The sequence below is a fragment of the Kogia breviceps genome, chromosome 5, assembly GCF_026419965.1.
Source record: "Kogia breviceps isolate mKogBre1 chromosome 5, mKogBre1 haplotype 1, whole genome shotgun sequence".
Lineage (NCBI taxonomy): Eukaryota > Metazoa > Chordata > Mammalia > Artiodactyla > Physeteridae > Kogia > Kogia breviceps.
In genome coordinates this window covers 95,444,616-95,459,729 of record NC_081314.1, presented here as the reverse complement: position 1 = coordinate 95,459,729, position 15,114 = coordinate 95,444,616, and the positions used below count along the sequence as shown (strand labels likewise).

General features: G+C 37.0%; 1 protein-coding gene across 1 annotated transcript in view; it reads right to left on the bottom strand.

Annotated features, from left to right (window-relative positions):
• The window catches only part of IFT57 (intraflagellar transport 57), a 58,916-nt gene extending 45,163 nt beyond the window's left edge, over positions 1–13,753 (bottom strand). The window contains exons 1-4 of the mRNA XM_059064564.2: positions 13,388–13,753; positions 10,687–10,849; positions 9,741–9,859; positions 5,777–5,867 (exon numbers count right to left, since the gene is read on the bottom strand). Of these exons, the coding sequence (XP_058920547.1) occupies positions 5,777–5,867; positions 9,741–9,859; positions 10,687–10,849; positions 13,388–13,593 (579 nt within the window). The 5' untranslated portion in view covers positions 13,594–13,753. The remainder of the gene's footprint in view (positions 1–5,776; positions 5,868–9,740; positions 9,860–10,686; positions 10,850–13,387) is intronic.
• Positions 13,754–15,114: the final 1,361 nt, after the last annotated feature.

The following is a 15,114-nucleotide window of genomic DNA, read 5'->3' as shown; positions in this document are numbered from 1 at the left end:
ACCAGACAAAGATACCACAAAAAGAGAAAACTACAGGCCAATATCAGTGATTAACATAGACACAAAAATCCCCAACAAAACACTAGCAAACCAAATCCAGTAACACATTAAAGGGATCATACACCCTGATCAAGTGGGATTTATCCCAGGGATGCAAGGATTCTTCAACATATGCAAATCAATCAATGTGATACATCGTATTAAGAAATTGAAGAATAAAAACCATATGATCATCTCAATAGATGCAGAAAAAACTTTTGACAAAGTTCAACCCCATTTATGATAAAAACTCTCCACAAAGTGGGCTTAAAGGGAACCTACCTCAACATAATAAAAGCCACATACAACAAACCCACAGCAAACATCATACTCAATGGTGAAAAGCTGAAAGCATTTCCTCTAAGATCAGGAACAAGACAAGGATGTCCACTCTCACCACTATTATTCAACATAGTTGTGGAAGTCCTAGCCATGGCAATCAGAGAAGAAAAAGAAATAAAAGGAATCCAAATTGAAAAAGAAGAAGTAAAACTGTCACTGTTTGCAGATGACATGATACTATACATAGAGAATCCTAAAGATGCTACCAGAAAACTACTAGAGCTCATCAATGAATTGGGTAAAGCTGCAGGATACAAAATTAATACACAGAAATCTCTTGCATTCCTATACACAAACAATGAAAGATCAGAAAGAGAGATTAAGGAAACAATCCCATTTACCATTGCATCAAAAAGAATAAAATACCTAGGAATAAACCTACCTAAGGAGGCACAAGACCTGTACTCGTAAAACCATAAAACACTGATGAAAGAAATCAAAGATGATACAAACATATGGAGAGATATACCATGTTCTTGGATTGGAAGAATCAGTATTGTGAAAATGACTATACTACCCAAAGCAATCTACAGATTCAACACAGTCCCTTTCAAATTATCAAGGGTATTTTTCATAGAACTAGAACAAAAAAATTTTACACTTTGTATGGAAACACAAAAGACCCCGAATAGACAAAGCAATATTAGAAAGAAAAACAGAGCTGGAGGAATCAGGCTCCCAGACTACAGACAATACTACAAAGCTACAGTAATCAAGACAGTATGGTACTGGCACAAAAAATAGGAATATAGATCAATGGAACAGGATAGAAAGTCTAGAGATAAACCCACACACCTATGGCCACCTAATCTATGACAAAGGAGGCAAGAATATACAATGGAGAAAAGACAGCCTCTTCAATAAGTGGTGCTGGGAAAACTGGACAGCTACAAGTAAAAGAATGAAATTAGAACACTCCTCAACACCATACACAAAAGTAAACTCAAAATGGATTAGAGACCTAAATGTAAGGCTGGATACTGTAAAACTCTAAGAGGAAAATATAGGCAAAACACTCGGACATAAATCACACCAAGATCTTTTTTGACCTACCTCCCAGAGTAAGAAAATAAAAACAAACAAAAACAAATGGGACCTAATGAAACTTACAAGCTTTTGCACAGCAAAGGAAACCATAAACAAGATGAAAAGACAACCCTCAGAATAGAAGAAAATATTTGCAAATGAAGCAACTGACAAGGGATTAATCTCCAAAATATACAAACAGCTCATGCAGCTCAATATTAAAAAAACAAACAATCCAATCAAAAAATAGGCAGAAGACCTAAATAGACATTACTCCAAAGAAGACATACAGATGGCCAACAACCACATGAAAAGCTGCTCAACATCACTAATTATTAGAGAAGTGCAAATCAAAACTACTGTGAGGTATCACCTCACACCGGTCAGAATGGACATCATCAAAAAATCTACAAACAATAAATGCTGGAGAGAGTGTGGAGAGAAGGGAACCCTCCTACACTGTTGGTTGGGATGTAAATTGGTACAGCTACTATGGAGAAAAGTATGGTGGTTCCTCAAAAAGCTAAAACTGGAGCTTCTGTATGACCCAGAATCCCACTCCTAGGCATATATCTGGAGAAAACCTTAATTCGAAAGGGTGCACACACCCCAGTGTTCATTGCAGCATTATTTACAATAGCCCGGACATGGAAGCAACCTAAATGTCAGTCATCAGAGGAATGGATAAAGAAGATGTGGTACATATATACAATGGAACATTACTCAGCCATAAAAGGAACAAAATTGGGTCATTTGTAGAGGCAATGGATGGACCTAGAGAGTGTCAGACAGAGTGAAGTGAGTCAGAAAGAGAAAAACAAGTATCGTATAATATCACTTATATGTGGAATCTAGAAAAATGGTAGAGGTGAACTTATTTTCAAAGCAGAAATAGAGTCAAAGATGTAGAGAACAAACGTATGGTTACCAAGTGTGTTAGGAGGGGTGGGATGAATTGGGAGATTGGGACTGGCATATATACACTGCTATGTATAAAATGGATAACTAATGAGAACCTACTGTATAGCACAGGGAACTCTACTCAGTGCTCTGTAGTGACCTAAATGGGAAGGAAATCTAAAGAAGAGTGGATATATGTATATGTATGACTGATTCACTTTGCTGTACAGCAAGAAACTAACACAACATTGTGAAACAACTATACTCCAGTAAAAAGTAATAAAAGAAATTTATAAAAAGAAGTATGTAAGACAGTGGTTCTCAAGATGTGGTTCTCAGACAGGCAGCATCAGCATCAGCATCACCTGGGAGCTTGTGAAAATGTAAGGCTCCATCCCAGAGCTACTCAGAAAGTAGAATCTCTGGGAGTAGGGCCACTAAAACTAGGGGAACTCTGCTAATCTTTGGGGAACTGGAAAGATTTTAGTAAAACATGAAACAATATAAATGCAGATTCCATACACTCAACTAACGTTCATATTTTGGGGGATGGGGGCAGTGGGGCATAGAGGTGTAGACAAAACTGATCTGTTTACATGTTAAATCTTAAGCATACATGCAGAGCCACACCTTTGAGAAACAGCTCAGTCTATCCTGTGTTTGCACTAATGATGGTCTACTTAACCAGAGCAAATGATTGAAATGCCAGTGACTCATTGCCCATGGGAGAAGAGACAAGTTTATAATGTTTTTATAATAACCTAATCGGTACTATTTACATAGGTGATCAATAAATACTTGTTGGATTGTGGTGGCTTGAACACTCATAGGCAATAAGCTTTAACAGTAGGTACTAGAAAAAGGATTTAAGTTACTAAATATTATTAAGAAAGCATTCGAAAGGAATTTAATATAAACAGACTCAAAAATAGTTTTTAAATAAATTAAGAGGATTTTAATCTCAGTAATTTAGAAGGTACTCAACAATTTCCTGTCATTTCTTTGCCTTACATGTATCCTCTTAATTCTTTTATTGCCAATTACTAAGGATATGATTATATACTGTGAGAACATTCTGTGAGAATATTCTTTGAAAATATTCTGTGTCGTGATCCCAATCCTCCCTCCCTTCCTCTCTGCCTCTCTCTCTCCCTCCTTCCCTCTCTCTCTCTTTCTTTCTTTCCAATGTGTCCTATCTTTATTTGGCCAGTCTAAAACTGAAGGTTTCGAGTTTCTTGTTGATTACAGACTAACTTTACTCTGTCAGAAATGATCTTTACCAACCTTGAGCTACCCCACAAACTGGCAACAAACTGAAGTACTATCCCACCAGCCAAAAGCTTTTTGGCACTGATCCAGCTCTCCTTAGCAAGAGGAATGGGAGAGGTAAGAGAGGGTTCCTTAGGATAATATAATGACTGTAAGGAAGAAAGGAAAGAAAAACATTCAAGAGACATGACAGCCTCAGAGGCAACCCCCTGAGGAAGGCCTTCAGCTTGATCTTACGACAGTAGAAGGTCTCTACTTCACAGTTGGCAAGAAACGTGCGAAGAGGCTGCTTTCTAGTTTGTTTCTCTAATTTACACATACAATAATGCTGCTTTGAACTTTAAATGGTTCTCAGAAAAAAAAAAGCTATAATTTCTAAAAGTTACAAGCAATATGCTGACAGGTGATTTTTTGTCAAATATTTAATGAACACCTACTATGCACCAGGCACTGTATAATAAACTGGAGATACAAAAAAATGTGCAAAATTGGTTTCTGCCCTCATAGAGTTTTCCTTCTGATTAGTAGGTTTTCTTCCTTTTTTCCACCTGACTAGCAGTTTTGAGTTATAGGTCTTTGAAGCTAAATATTGATGCACTAGGACCAGGTATCTGTAGATAAGCTATTAACTAATAACTAATAAACAGTAACTAAGAAGACAAGATGAGGAAGATACCCGAGTAAAATAAGTGAGATGAACAACTGGGACTATGTGAGGACTTAAAATTTTCTGAGCCTGAAGGGAAAGATCTATTACACAAAGTATGAAGTCTAAACTTAAAACGCTCAAAATGATCTGGACCTGGTCTATCTTTCCAGTTAATCTTAAGCCACCCTCCCAGCTCACTTGGGAGATCCGGCCACTGTGGTTTTCTCTCAGTTCCTTTGTCATGCTAAGCTCCTTCCTGCCTCAAAGTTTTTGTATATCCAGCACCACCAGGTTCTTGCCCAGTGCCTGCTACATAGCAGATGCTCAATAAACACAGGAATTACTACATTTTTACCTTAACTTTAAAAATTTATCACATTAAGAAAGATATCTTTTAAATTGATTAGTTTTATAGTGGTCTTTTTCCTTCTATAAATAGCAGTCATCTTTTTAATACATATGGTTTAAAATATTTCTACTGCTAATAAAATACATGTTAAAAACTTTGAAGATATAAAGATGCAGAGAAGAGAAAATAATCATCCATAATCCCTCTACCCATATATAACTAATGTTAACATATTCATATTTTTCTTTTTCTGCATACTTTATATAGTTGAGTTTATGCATATAAGTTGTCCTCCTCATGTCACTAACATTTCTTTGTAAACAATTTTTAATGGCTATATGATATTCTATTATCTGATATAGTCTAATTTATTTAATGGTTATTTTCATCATTCCCTATAAAATAATGCAGTGATTAATATCTTTGCAGCATACAGTCCCTTAATAAATTACTTTAAGCTGAAATACAGAATATATTTTCTGTGGATTCAAAAAAATCACCTGAAAAATTTAATTGGTTTATGACAGTAAAATACACTACAAAGTCTTTCCCTGCCATTTTAATTTCAAATCATATATACACTTCCTAAAACACCAGGGTCAATCCATATCTGGTTCTGAGGAAAAGCTTTTTTTCTCCACCATTTTCCTAGCCTAGTCTGTTGTAGAGACATGAACATATAATTTCACACTGTGGATAGAATGTTAAGAATGCAGATAGGCCCAGAGGCTGCCAAACAATTTAAATAATGTTGGTATGTATAAGTATTTTTTAAGTTCTTGCAGGGTGTCTTCATCCTAATTTTAGAAGCATAAAGGAGTTCCTGAGAAATGAATGGTGTTCCTATGAAGCAGAATGTATTAATCCTAAATTCTATTGCTCTCTTCTAAATTCTTTATTATTTATGGTCTATTTAAGATCATGAATGGTTGTTAATAAAATGTTAACCCATATAACTAGTGGTCTACTACTTCCTGTCTACATTTGAAGAACCCCTGCTAAAATTCAGACCTCAATCATTACAGAACATGAGCATTAACTTAACTAAAGGTCTAAACAACTGATACTTGACACTCTATTCAAAAGCTTTTCTTCTCTAGAAACAATGACATAAAATATATTCCAGAAAATGGAAGTCTAGGAGAATTAAGGGAATTGAATCCAATGGTGAAAATGAACAAAAAGTTCAGCAACACACATACCACAAATTCTTCATCCACTTTATTTAATGTTAATTCTGCATCATCTTCTGCAACAGTTTCTTCTTCTAATTCTTCCACTGGGTATGTTGGTCTAAAATAATAAAGCTTAACATGAGATGAGAGTAAAAAACAAAACATTTCAGCAGAGCAAAAAGACATAATGTGAATATTAAGGATCCCCCCGCTATACCAGTTCTGGTCCTTTTTCACCTGCCACCTTTTCCAGAATCACTGTTAAATGTTTCACGTATCCTTCCTGAAACCTTCTATGTAAAGAAGCAAAAATGTTTGCCGCCAAATTTGAAGAATCAAGCACATAAATGGGATGATACCATGCATACTGTTAGCCAACCTACTTTCTTTACTTACTAATAAACCACACTTAGGTACATATACGGTTGACTCTTGAACAATATGGGTTTGAGTTACGTGGGTCTATTTATACAGAGATTTTTTTCAATAGTAACTACTACACTGCTACATGTTTTGTGGTAGATTGAATCTGCAGATGCAGAACTGCGGATTTGGAGGGACGGCTTATGAGAAAGGCCTACTACAAGTTATATACGGATTTTCCACAGCCTTAAGCTCTGCATTGTTCAAAGGTCAAGTGTACAACTTCCCCCCGCCGCCCCCAACATACCTGCACTGTATTCCACTGAACCATAAGTCATGTGACTAGCAATCTCCGGCTGAAAATTGATGTTGTTTCTAGTTTCTTTACTAGACAATACTGAAAAGATCATCCTTATACATTTATCATTTATGCATATCATTTAAAATAAATTTGTACAAGTATAAGGGCTGGGTCGACAACTTTGTACATTTTATTGTTTTGCTCGATATTGCTAAAATCAGCTTCCAAAACGTTACCCTAATTTACACTCGCAACAACAGGGACTCTGTTTCCATACATTGGCCAATATGGTAAACATCTGCCAATATGGTAAACAAACTATAATCTTTGCCAATCATCTAAGTGAAAAAGCCTCACTCTTGTTTTAACTGCATTTCTTTCACATGAGAGCAGTTGAATACCTCTTCATGTTTCAATTGGTTATGTGTGTTTTTCAGTGAAGTGCATATTTATGCCCTCTGCCCTTGTGTATGTATATTAAGAAAATTAATGCTTTGCCTAACTGTGTTAAGAATATTTTTCCTATTTATTTCTTATACTCTTAGCTATTCAGGACTGTTACAATTCTTATTACATAGACTTAGCAACATTTTCTTGCATGGGTCCTACCTTTAACATCATATACATAAAGCTTTTCCATCACATGACACATCCCACACCCCTTTGGTCTTTCAGCACTCCTATAGTTTCATTTTTCACATTTACGTCTTTGATCAATCTGAAATTTATTTAAAAAATTTTTTTAATGTACTTATTTATTCATTTATTTTTGGCTGCATTGGGTCTTCATTGTTGCGCACGGGCTTTCTCTAGTTGTGGCAGGCAGGGGCTACTCTTTGTTGCAGTGTGCAGACTTCTCATTGCAGTGGCTTCTCTTGTTGCAGAGCACAGGCTCTAGGCATGTGGGCTTCAGTAGTTGTGGCCCACGGGCTTAGTTGCTCCGTGGCATGTGGGATCTTCCCGGACCAGGGCTCAAACCTGTGTCCCCTGCACTGGCAGGCAGATTCTTAACCACTGTGCCATCAGGGAAGTCCTGAAATTTATTTTGATAGAGGTAATAAGAAGGACTCCAGCTTTGTTTTTATTTCCAAAATCTAATCAGTGGTCCTAACACTAAGTATTGAACACTCTTTTCTCCATCAAGATGAACGACATACATTTCCCATACTAAAAATACTCAAAGGTATTTGGGGACTGCTCTGGTGGTCCAGCAGTAAAGAATCTGCCTTCCAGTGCAGGGGATGGGGTTCAATCCCTGGTCAGGGAACTAAGATCCCAAATGCCGCAGGGCAACTAAGCCCACGTGCCACAACTGCTGAGCTCGCATGCCTCAACTAGAGCCCATGGGCCAGAAACTACAGAGCTCACGTGCTCTAGACCCTGTGTGCCACAACTACAGAGCCCACGCACCCTGGAACCTGTGCGCCACAACTAGTGAAGAGAAAAAACCCGCATACCACAATTAGAGAGAAGCCTGCATGCCACAAAGAAAGATCCTGCATGCCTCAATGAAGATCCTGTGTGCCACAACTAAGACCCAATGAAGCAAAAATAAGTAAAATTTTAAAAATAAATAAATCTTTAAAATAAAAGTATTTGCATTTACTTCTGGAAGGTTATTTTAAAAATCCATACCTCAGGTTAACAAAATACAAAAACCGACATTTAATATTAAGGAAGTAAAGTACTACAAACCAAATCAATCTTCTTAAAGAATAATTTCTTTTTTTTTTTTTTGGACTATTTAGAACTAGATAATATCTTAAAGGCAATGCTTTCCTAGGATTTCTACGTTTTCTAGTGTTTGTTTTAGCATATTTAGATATATAAAATAAGCATGTATAAACATGTAACTTCTGTATCACTTACATATCACATAGTTGATATATTCTCTAATCCCTATTTTCAATGTTTCCCCCTGCTTTCTCCCCATGTATATATGGTCCCTGTAAATTATACAAATCACAATGCATGGCCAAGAATAAGATATGCTAAGAAACAAAGGAAGTACCAAATTATCTATTTAATTTGGTACTTTGGTTCTTTGTTTCTTAGCATATCTTATTCTTGGCCACGCATTGTGATTTGTATAATTTATAGGGACTGTATACACATGGGGGGAAGATACCAATTGGTTATCTTAGTGGTTAAGATACCAGTAATTTCTGGTGAATTTAGAATTCATTAGGCAATAGATTTAATAATTTTTTTTAAAATGCCAAATGCAGGATATCTCATAACTTTTCATGGAATCTAATAAAGAAGTAATGTAGATTATGTACTCATTCTTCACACTGCACTAAGTGGTACTGTTTGGGTTGGAACATATGAAATTACCACTTTTTTTTAGTTCAAAAATAGATGAATATCGGTAATTTCATATGGTTCAACCTGATGATAACCTAAGTCAAGTAAGTTTTTAAAAGTATTAACAGAGAGTAGATAACTTTCCTCAGAAAATGTAACTGAATATACATTAAAATATACAAACAATATATACACCTTTCCAAGAAGTTAGTTCTAATCCAAAATCACTGCTTGCTCATGTTTTTACCTGAATAATGCCTTCTACAGTCTCTAACCTATCAATAATACCAATCTCCAAAGGACCAAATTTATATATTTTCTAATTATAACCTACACAAATTGACAGTTGCTTAATATTTTATTCCCTTATCCATGTGGTCAACATTTATTGAGCATCTATGATATATCAAATGCTATGTTAACTGCCATAGAGTACATACAAAGATTTCATAATTTCTAGCAAGAAAGTCAGACCTGTAAAAAATGACTTTAATACCATGGTATAGATACAACAATAAAAATATAAACAAATCACAGGTCAGAGAAAGAAGCAATGAACAATGTCTAACAGTGTGTCAGGTGGCTTCTTCAGTATTATTCTTGCCCAGTCACTATAAACAAAGGAGAAAATCCCACTTAAAATACTATAGTAATTTCCATTTTTTCCTTAAATTTTTAGCTATCATTTACCCCCAGGTAATATAATATCTTTGGTTGCATAAATAAATATATGCAAAGAAATTTTTAAAAAGTTTCCTAAATTGACCAGGATATACAGTTACAGTTAAATCTTTAATAATTATATATCTGAACTGGGAAGGGGCACAATATCAGAAATGGTTTTGAAGATACCAGATATTTCAATTTTGTCTATACTAACTTTTCTAATTAAGTGTGGCATTTTCAGTTTAGAACAGTCAAGAAGAAATACTTCCTAACAGTTCAATTAAATAACTCTGAACCCTTAGAATAAAAAGCTATGCACATAAAATTACTGTTGCCAGGTTGGGTAATTTTTACCTTTTCCAAGTGAAACCAATATATTTTAATGCTTCTTCAGCTAAACAGTCAAGAACATAGCATACATGCGCTCCATAACCAGATTTTAATTTTGAAGGAGGAAAATCTGCAGTTCTCCCCTGAAATACAAAAGACAAACTGGGTATAACTTGTTATTTATATTGCAAATGTCAAAATATTTTAAGCAAAGTACTGCTGAATAAATGTATCACTTCTCTATTCTTCAAATATGATTTAAAATAACTAATTACATTGCTTCCTAGAAATCCATCTCTTTAGTCTTTTTTTTTAATCCATTAGTACAGAAATACTAAAGGAAAATGAAGATGTTTTACTGTCAAAAGTATCAAATTAAAAGGCAATAGCCAGAACAAATCATTGATTTTGTTAGGGTGAAAATTCAGTATAACCACTAGGTTGGTATCATATCATTAAACAACCATGCGAAGGATGAAGTGATTCACTTGTCAAAACTCAATAACACGTGTGCCAAAAATTCTTACTGCTTGTCCCCAGGAAAAGTCAGAAAAGTACAACTGCTATCATGGTCTATTAAATCAAAGTTCCCTTTCAAAATACAGTGTTTTAGCTTCCTAGTTTTTAGTCATTTTTTAAGAAGGAGAACTAAGTATCCATAAATTTATCTCAGAGACATTTCAAGATTAAGAAAAATATTATTACTTTGGTCTATAATGTGTGCACACTAAACATGTTTAGAAGTGGCATTAATGTTATAATATCAACCATTCTGAGACGATTTTACCTGAAAAATAAATCTAGATACAATTATACATATATATATATATACACATATATATGCATGTGTGTATATATAGTTATTCAAAGAGAATTCTTTAAAAGGCTAGCATTTATGTGGCTGTATTACCAATAATAAAAATGTCTTAACTTGAGAACATGCAGAAAGAAGAGAGTTGTTTACACTTACGAATGATCGAAGTTCAGATAATATGTTAGAGATTGTTGCATTAGGGTCATCATATTCTTGAGGCTGCTCAAAGGGGCGTCCTGCTTTATTAATCAACCAAGCAGCAAGAGTGCAAAACATGTAGAACTGTTCCCCAGGATTGGTAGGCAGTGCAAAATAGTGTCTGTTTCAAAAGAAGGGGGGAGGGTAGAATACGAAATATTTCAAACAAGTCCATAGTAGCTAAAGAAGCTAAATCCAAAATTGCCAAAGGATTTTTTTTCCAAATGGCTTTAACAACAAAACACATTGATAATTCACTCTTTGAAGTTTCTAGTAATCCACGACACTCACATTAAAGTTTGTAATCAACAGCATAAGGGCAATTACTACTGGACACAAAATATTAGATCAAAGACTTTACATCCAGAAAGTGCAGGTCATGTTAAAAAACCGAGCATGTAGAACTTGGCCAAAATCATTTATGTGTCAGGAATAATTAATAAGAGAGTACTTCCAGAAAATGGTCATTTAGAATTAAGAGATGCTCAGAGTGTAAAAAAAGACCTTAATGATTATTCACTATGCATTTTTACATTTTTTACAGTGTCACTGTTATCTTTGCTTACTGTTTCTAACCTATCCTCTAGGTTAAACAGTTGTTCTCATCTTGGCTGCATATTGAATCACACTTGAGGAGCTTGTCAAACTATTGCTACCTTACCAAACATTGCTTCTTCCCTCGAAGATTAAATCAGAACTTCTGGGAGTGAAGTCCCAGTATGGGCATGTTTCAAAAGCTTCCTAGGTGGTTCTAAGGTGCAGCCAGGAGTAAGAACCACTGTGTTTGTATCACATCCCCAGTCTAACAATCACTTGTTGACTTTTGGTTAAATCCCCTAGCCTACTAAAAATAGCTCTATGAGGGTCAACATGATTTGTGCCTAAACATAGCAGGAATAAAACCTGCTAGCAACAGCATTTGTCAGTTTGATCTTATTTTGCTTTTATGTGTAGCTATCACTATTGTGTTTACATTTGGATTTATAGATATTATAACTATTTTTCATAAGAATCAGCAGTCTACTCCTTCCTGTTTCCAAAACTTTTTCCTGCAGGGTAAGTGTAAATGTTCTGAAAGATAACAGAAAGCTGGGAAGAAAAAAAGGCCATGAAGTCCTTCCAGGTAGGTATCAATATATGTTCACCCACTAACAACTCATCTTTTCCATATCAGGTGAAACAACTCCAAGACAGAGGAATGGATACTGATAAATACTGTAGACCTAGGACAGTGGTTCTCAAACTTTAGCAGGCATCAGAATCACCTGGAAGGCTTGTTAAAACACAGACTTCGGGGCCCCACCCCTAGGATTTCTGATACACTAGACCAGGGAAAGGGCCTGTGGGACCGCACTTCTAATAAGTTCCCAGGTGATACTGATTCTGCTGGTCTGCTGACTGCACTTTCAGAACCATTAAACTAGGATATTTCCATGTAAATCCATGACTCAAAGTACCCTCCTGAACTCCTGAGGAAATAGCATAGAGATTATATCAATAGAACCTTAAGGCCTTTCTTTTAGTTTGAAAAATATACTTGGAGAAAAAAACCCACATTTTTATTAACATAGAAGATGTTGGTTGTTTACATTATCCTATTCATTTAAGTAATAACTTCCAATCCTACAATTTCTATCATGAATCAAGCAACAATGATTCTTCCTCTAACTTTTCTCCTATTATGGACTGGCTTATCAATATGGGCAGTTTACATGAAGCCTACATATCTTCTAATGTGAGTTACTGGAAGAGAGCAAGAAATGAGATCCAAACTGTCAAGGGAAATTATTTGAGACTAGCTGTAGCCTTTAAGAGAAAGTACTACAAATTCTTGATCTAAAATAAACATAAAAAATTAAGTAAGTATTAATGTGAAGGAAAGCTATAAAACTTATTTATGAGGCTATCACTAAGCTACACTGACTGGAAGAGAAAGTGCTGGCTGTCCATTATCCTCAGTAACTAATGCCAGTAGCTTCAGGATATGATGGACTTATTCCCCACCAGAACAGGGCAGGCCTTTGGGTTCTATGAGAGAGAGACAATTCCAATAATTGTCATTTCATTTGTCTTTTTCACGTCTCAGTTTCTGAGAATACTGTTACTGCAAAGGCAGAAGTCGTTTAAACCATAGCAATTAGTGAACAAGTTTACTAACTGCATATAAAGTGCTCAGCAAGGTCTAGCTACCCACAGTTACAAGTTGTAGGGACAGGATCTCAAAGAGGAAAACAAAAACTAGAGATAGATCTAAATTGATAATGACATTCATTTTTCGGGATGAGATTATGAGTGACTGCAGTACTATTTTTACACATTTTCTTGTGTTTTCTGAGTTTTCTATGAGGTTGTTTTATTACGTTTATAATCAGAAAAAAAGAATTGTGTTTTATGGAGCTGCGTGTGTGCTCTAGGCAAGCTGTCTTCCAATCCTATCTGTAGTTCCAAAACTTTACTCTCCCTACAAAAATACGAAGTCTAAGTTCCGTGAGTTGTCCAGCCCTCTGTCGCCAAGTTTGGGGTGAAGTGCCCTTTCCTGCTTAGGAAGACGGAGGCAAGTGCTCGCTAACTCGCGCTTGGCGTTCCGCCGAAGGCCGGAAGAAGGCATCTCCCCAGAGCCCAGCCGGTATCCAGGCGCTCGGAGGACGAGGGCACCCACCTGGACGGGGGCTTCAGGTTGTTTTTCCGGAGGAGATCCTCCTCATAGCGGAGCAACTTCAGCTTCTCCACCAGGTCCTCCATCACCACGAACATGTGGTAGGCCGCGCCAGGGCCCCGTTCCACGACCACCTCCCCTGCCCCTTCGCCGCGGGACCGAGACACCCCATCCTCCAAACCCGACGGCGTGACCACTGCCGCTGCCATAGCGGAACAGACAGAAAGACTCTAGCGTAAGCTCCGGCCCACAGACCTCCGCGGCCTGCGCTGGCGCAGCGAGGACCTCCGCGGCCGGTAACCAGGCGACCGCCGGGCAACCCATCACCAGGGAAACTAGACTCCGCCTCCTTCCCACCTAGTCTCTTCTAAATTCCCTCCAACCAGGGCGGGCTCCCTGGATGACGTCATGGTGGCCCCGCCCCTTCCCCTCCTCTAGGGAGGCGGTGGCTAGTAGACAGCCCCGCCCCATGGGGCGTGGCGTTCTCCTACTCACGCTAGGCCGCGCCTCCTCCCGCTGCAATTTAAACTCCGAGGAGGGTCCGCGGGCGTTTCCGCCGTGCTCTCTTGGTGGTCCTTAGCAGGCTTTAGGGGGCTTGGGCCGTTGGTTGCCAGGGGCCCCTAAGTTGGAGTGTGAGTCAGCTGGTAGCAGTTAAAAAGAATAAAGGGAGACGTGCAGTATTGAAGGCTACGCTAGCCTGCTGGTATCTTTTTTACTTTTCTTTTCAAATCTGAAAGTTTTTCACAGTTGTAAAGATAGTCGATATCATAGGTTTCCCCTTACCTCAGGGGCTTTCCAACGAGAATTTTCATTAATCTTTCTCTCATTCGGGAATGCTGTGTTTAACAATATATTGTAAGATTTGAAGTATTATAATTCTCCGCTGTTACTCCAGGGCTGGGAAAAGTTGTTGGTTGGGAGGGGGTGGGGAAGAAGAAAGGCTGAGGATAAGCAGGAAGGAGGCATGAGGAAGGATTTGTTCTACTACCTCAGAAATAAACTCTAAACGCACATCCTGCTGCTTAATCTGTTTCAAGCCCATTACACGTAGTATAAAGTTTGGGGGTTCCTTGTTAAAAATCAACAAAATAAAGGAGATAATCTTGAAAGGAATTTCCCTGCTCTATAACTCTTAAATGTGGCTAAAGACAGAGTGTTTGTTAACTACTGTACTGCGCAGCTGTTGACCTGGAAAATACAAGAGCATAATTGACCACAGCTTTACAGTTGTCAAAAAGTTTGTGTATCAAGCAGATTTCCTACCAGCTACATAAAAAATGAGGTAAGTGGTGGATGCTGGAGGTTTCCTGGGCAAGAGGTTGAATGTATGTTTGTATTTATGTGATTTTTGATCTGATCTCCTGTATCTGCTACTAAAGAACATAGAAGAGGCCCATTTTTTGACAGAACTGAAGTTTAAAATTTATTTGTAGTATCTTTTTGTTAGAAAAATGGGCAGAAGAACACTTCTCATTTTAATATTAGTCTAGACCTAACTTGCTTTTGATACCAATAAAGGATCAAAGTGAAAAACCAGAAAGGCAAATACCTTTTTCTATTTACCAAAGAAAAGTAATATGTAAAATGACTGATTTATGTAGAAAATAACTCAAAGGGGAAGACAACTGAAAATTTTTTTAGATAAATGACATTGTTTGCCTACTGCAGGTCATTAACGGCTGCTTTTAATAAAAACGAGTAGGAGGGCTTCCCTGGTGGTGCAGTGGTTG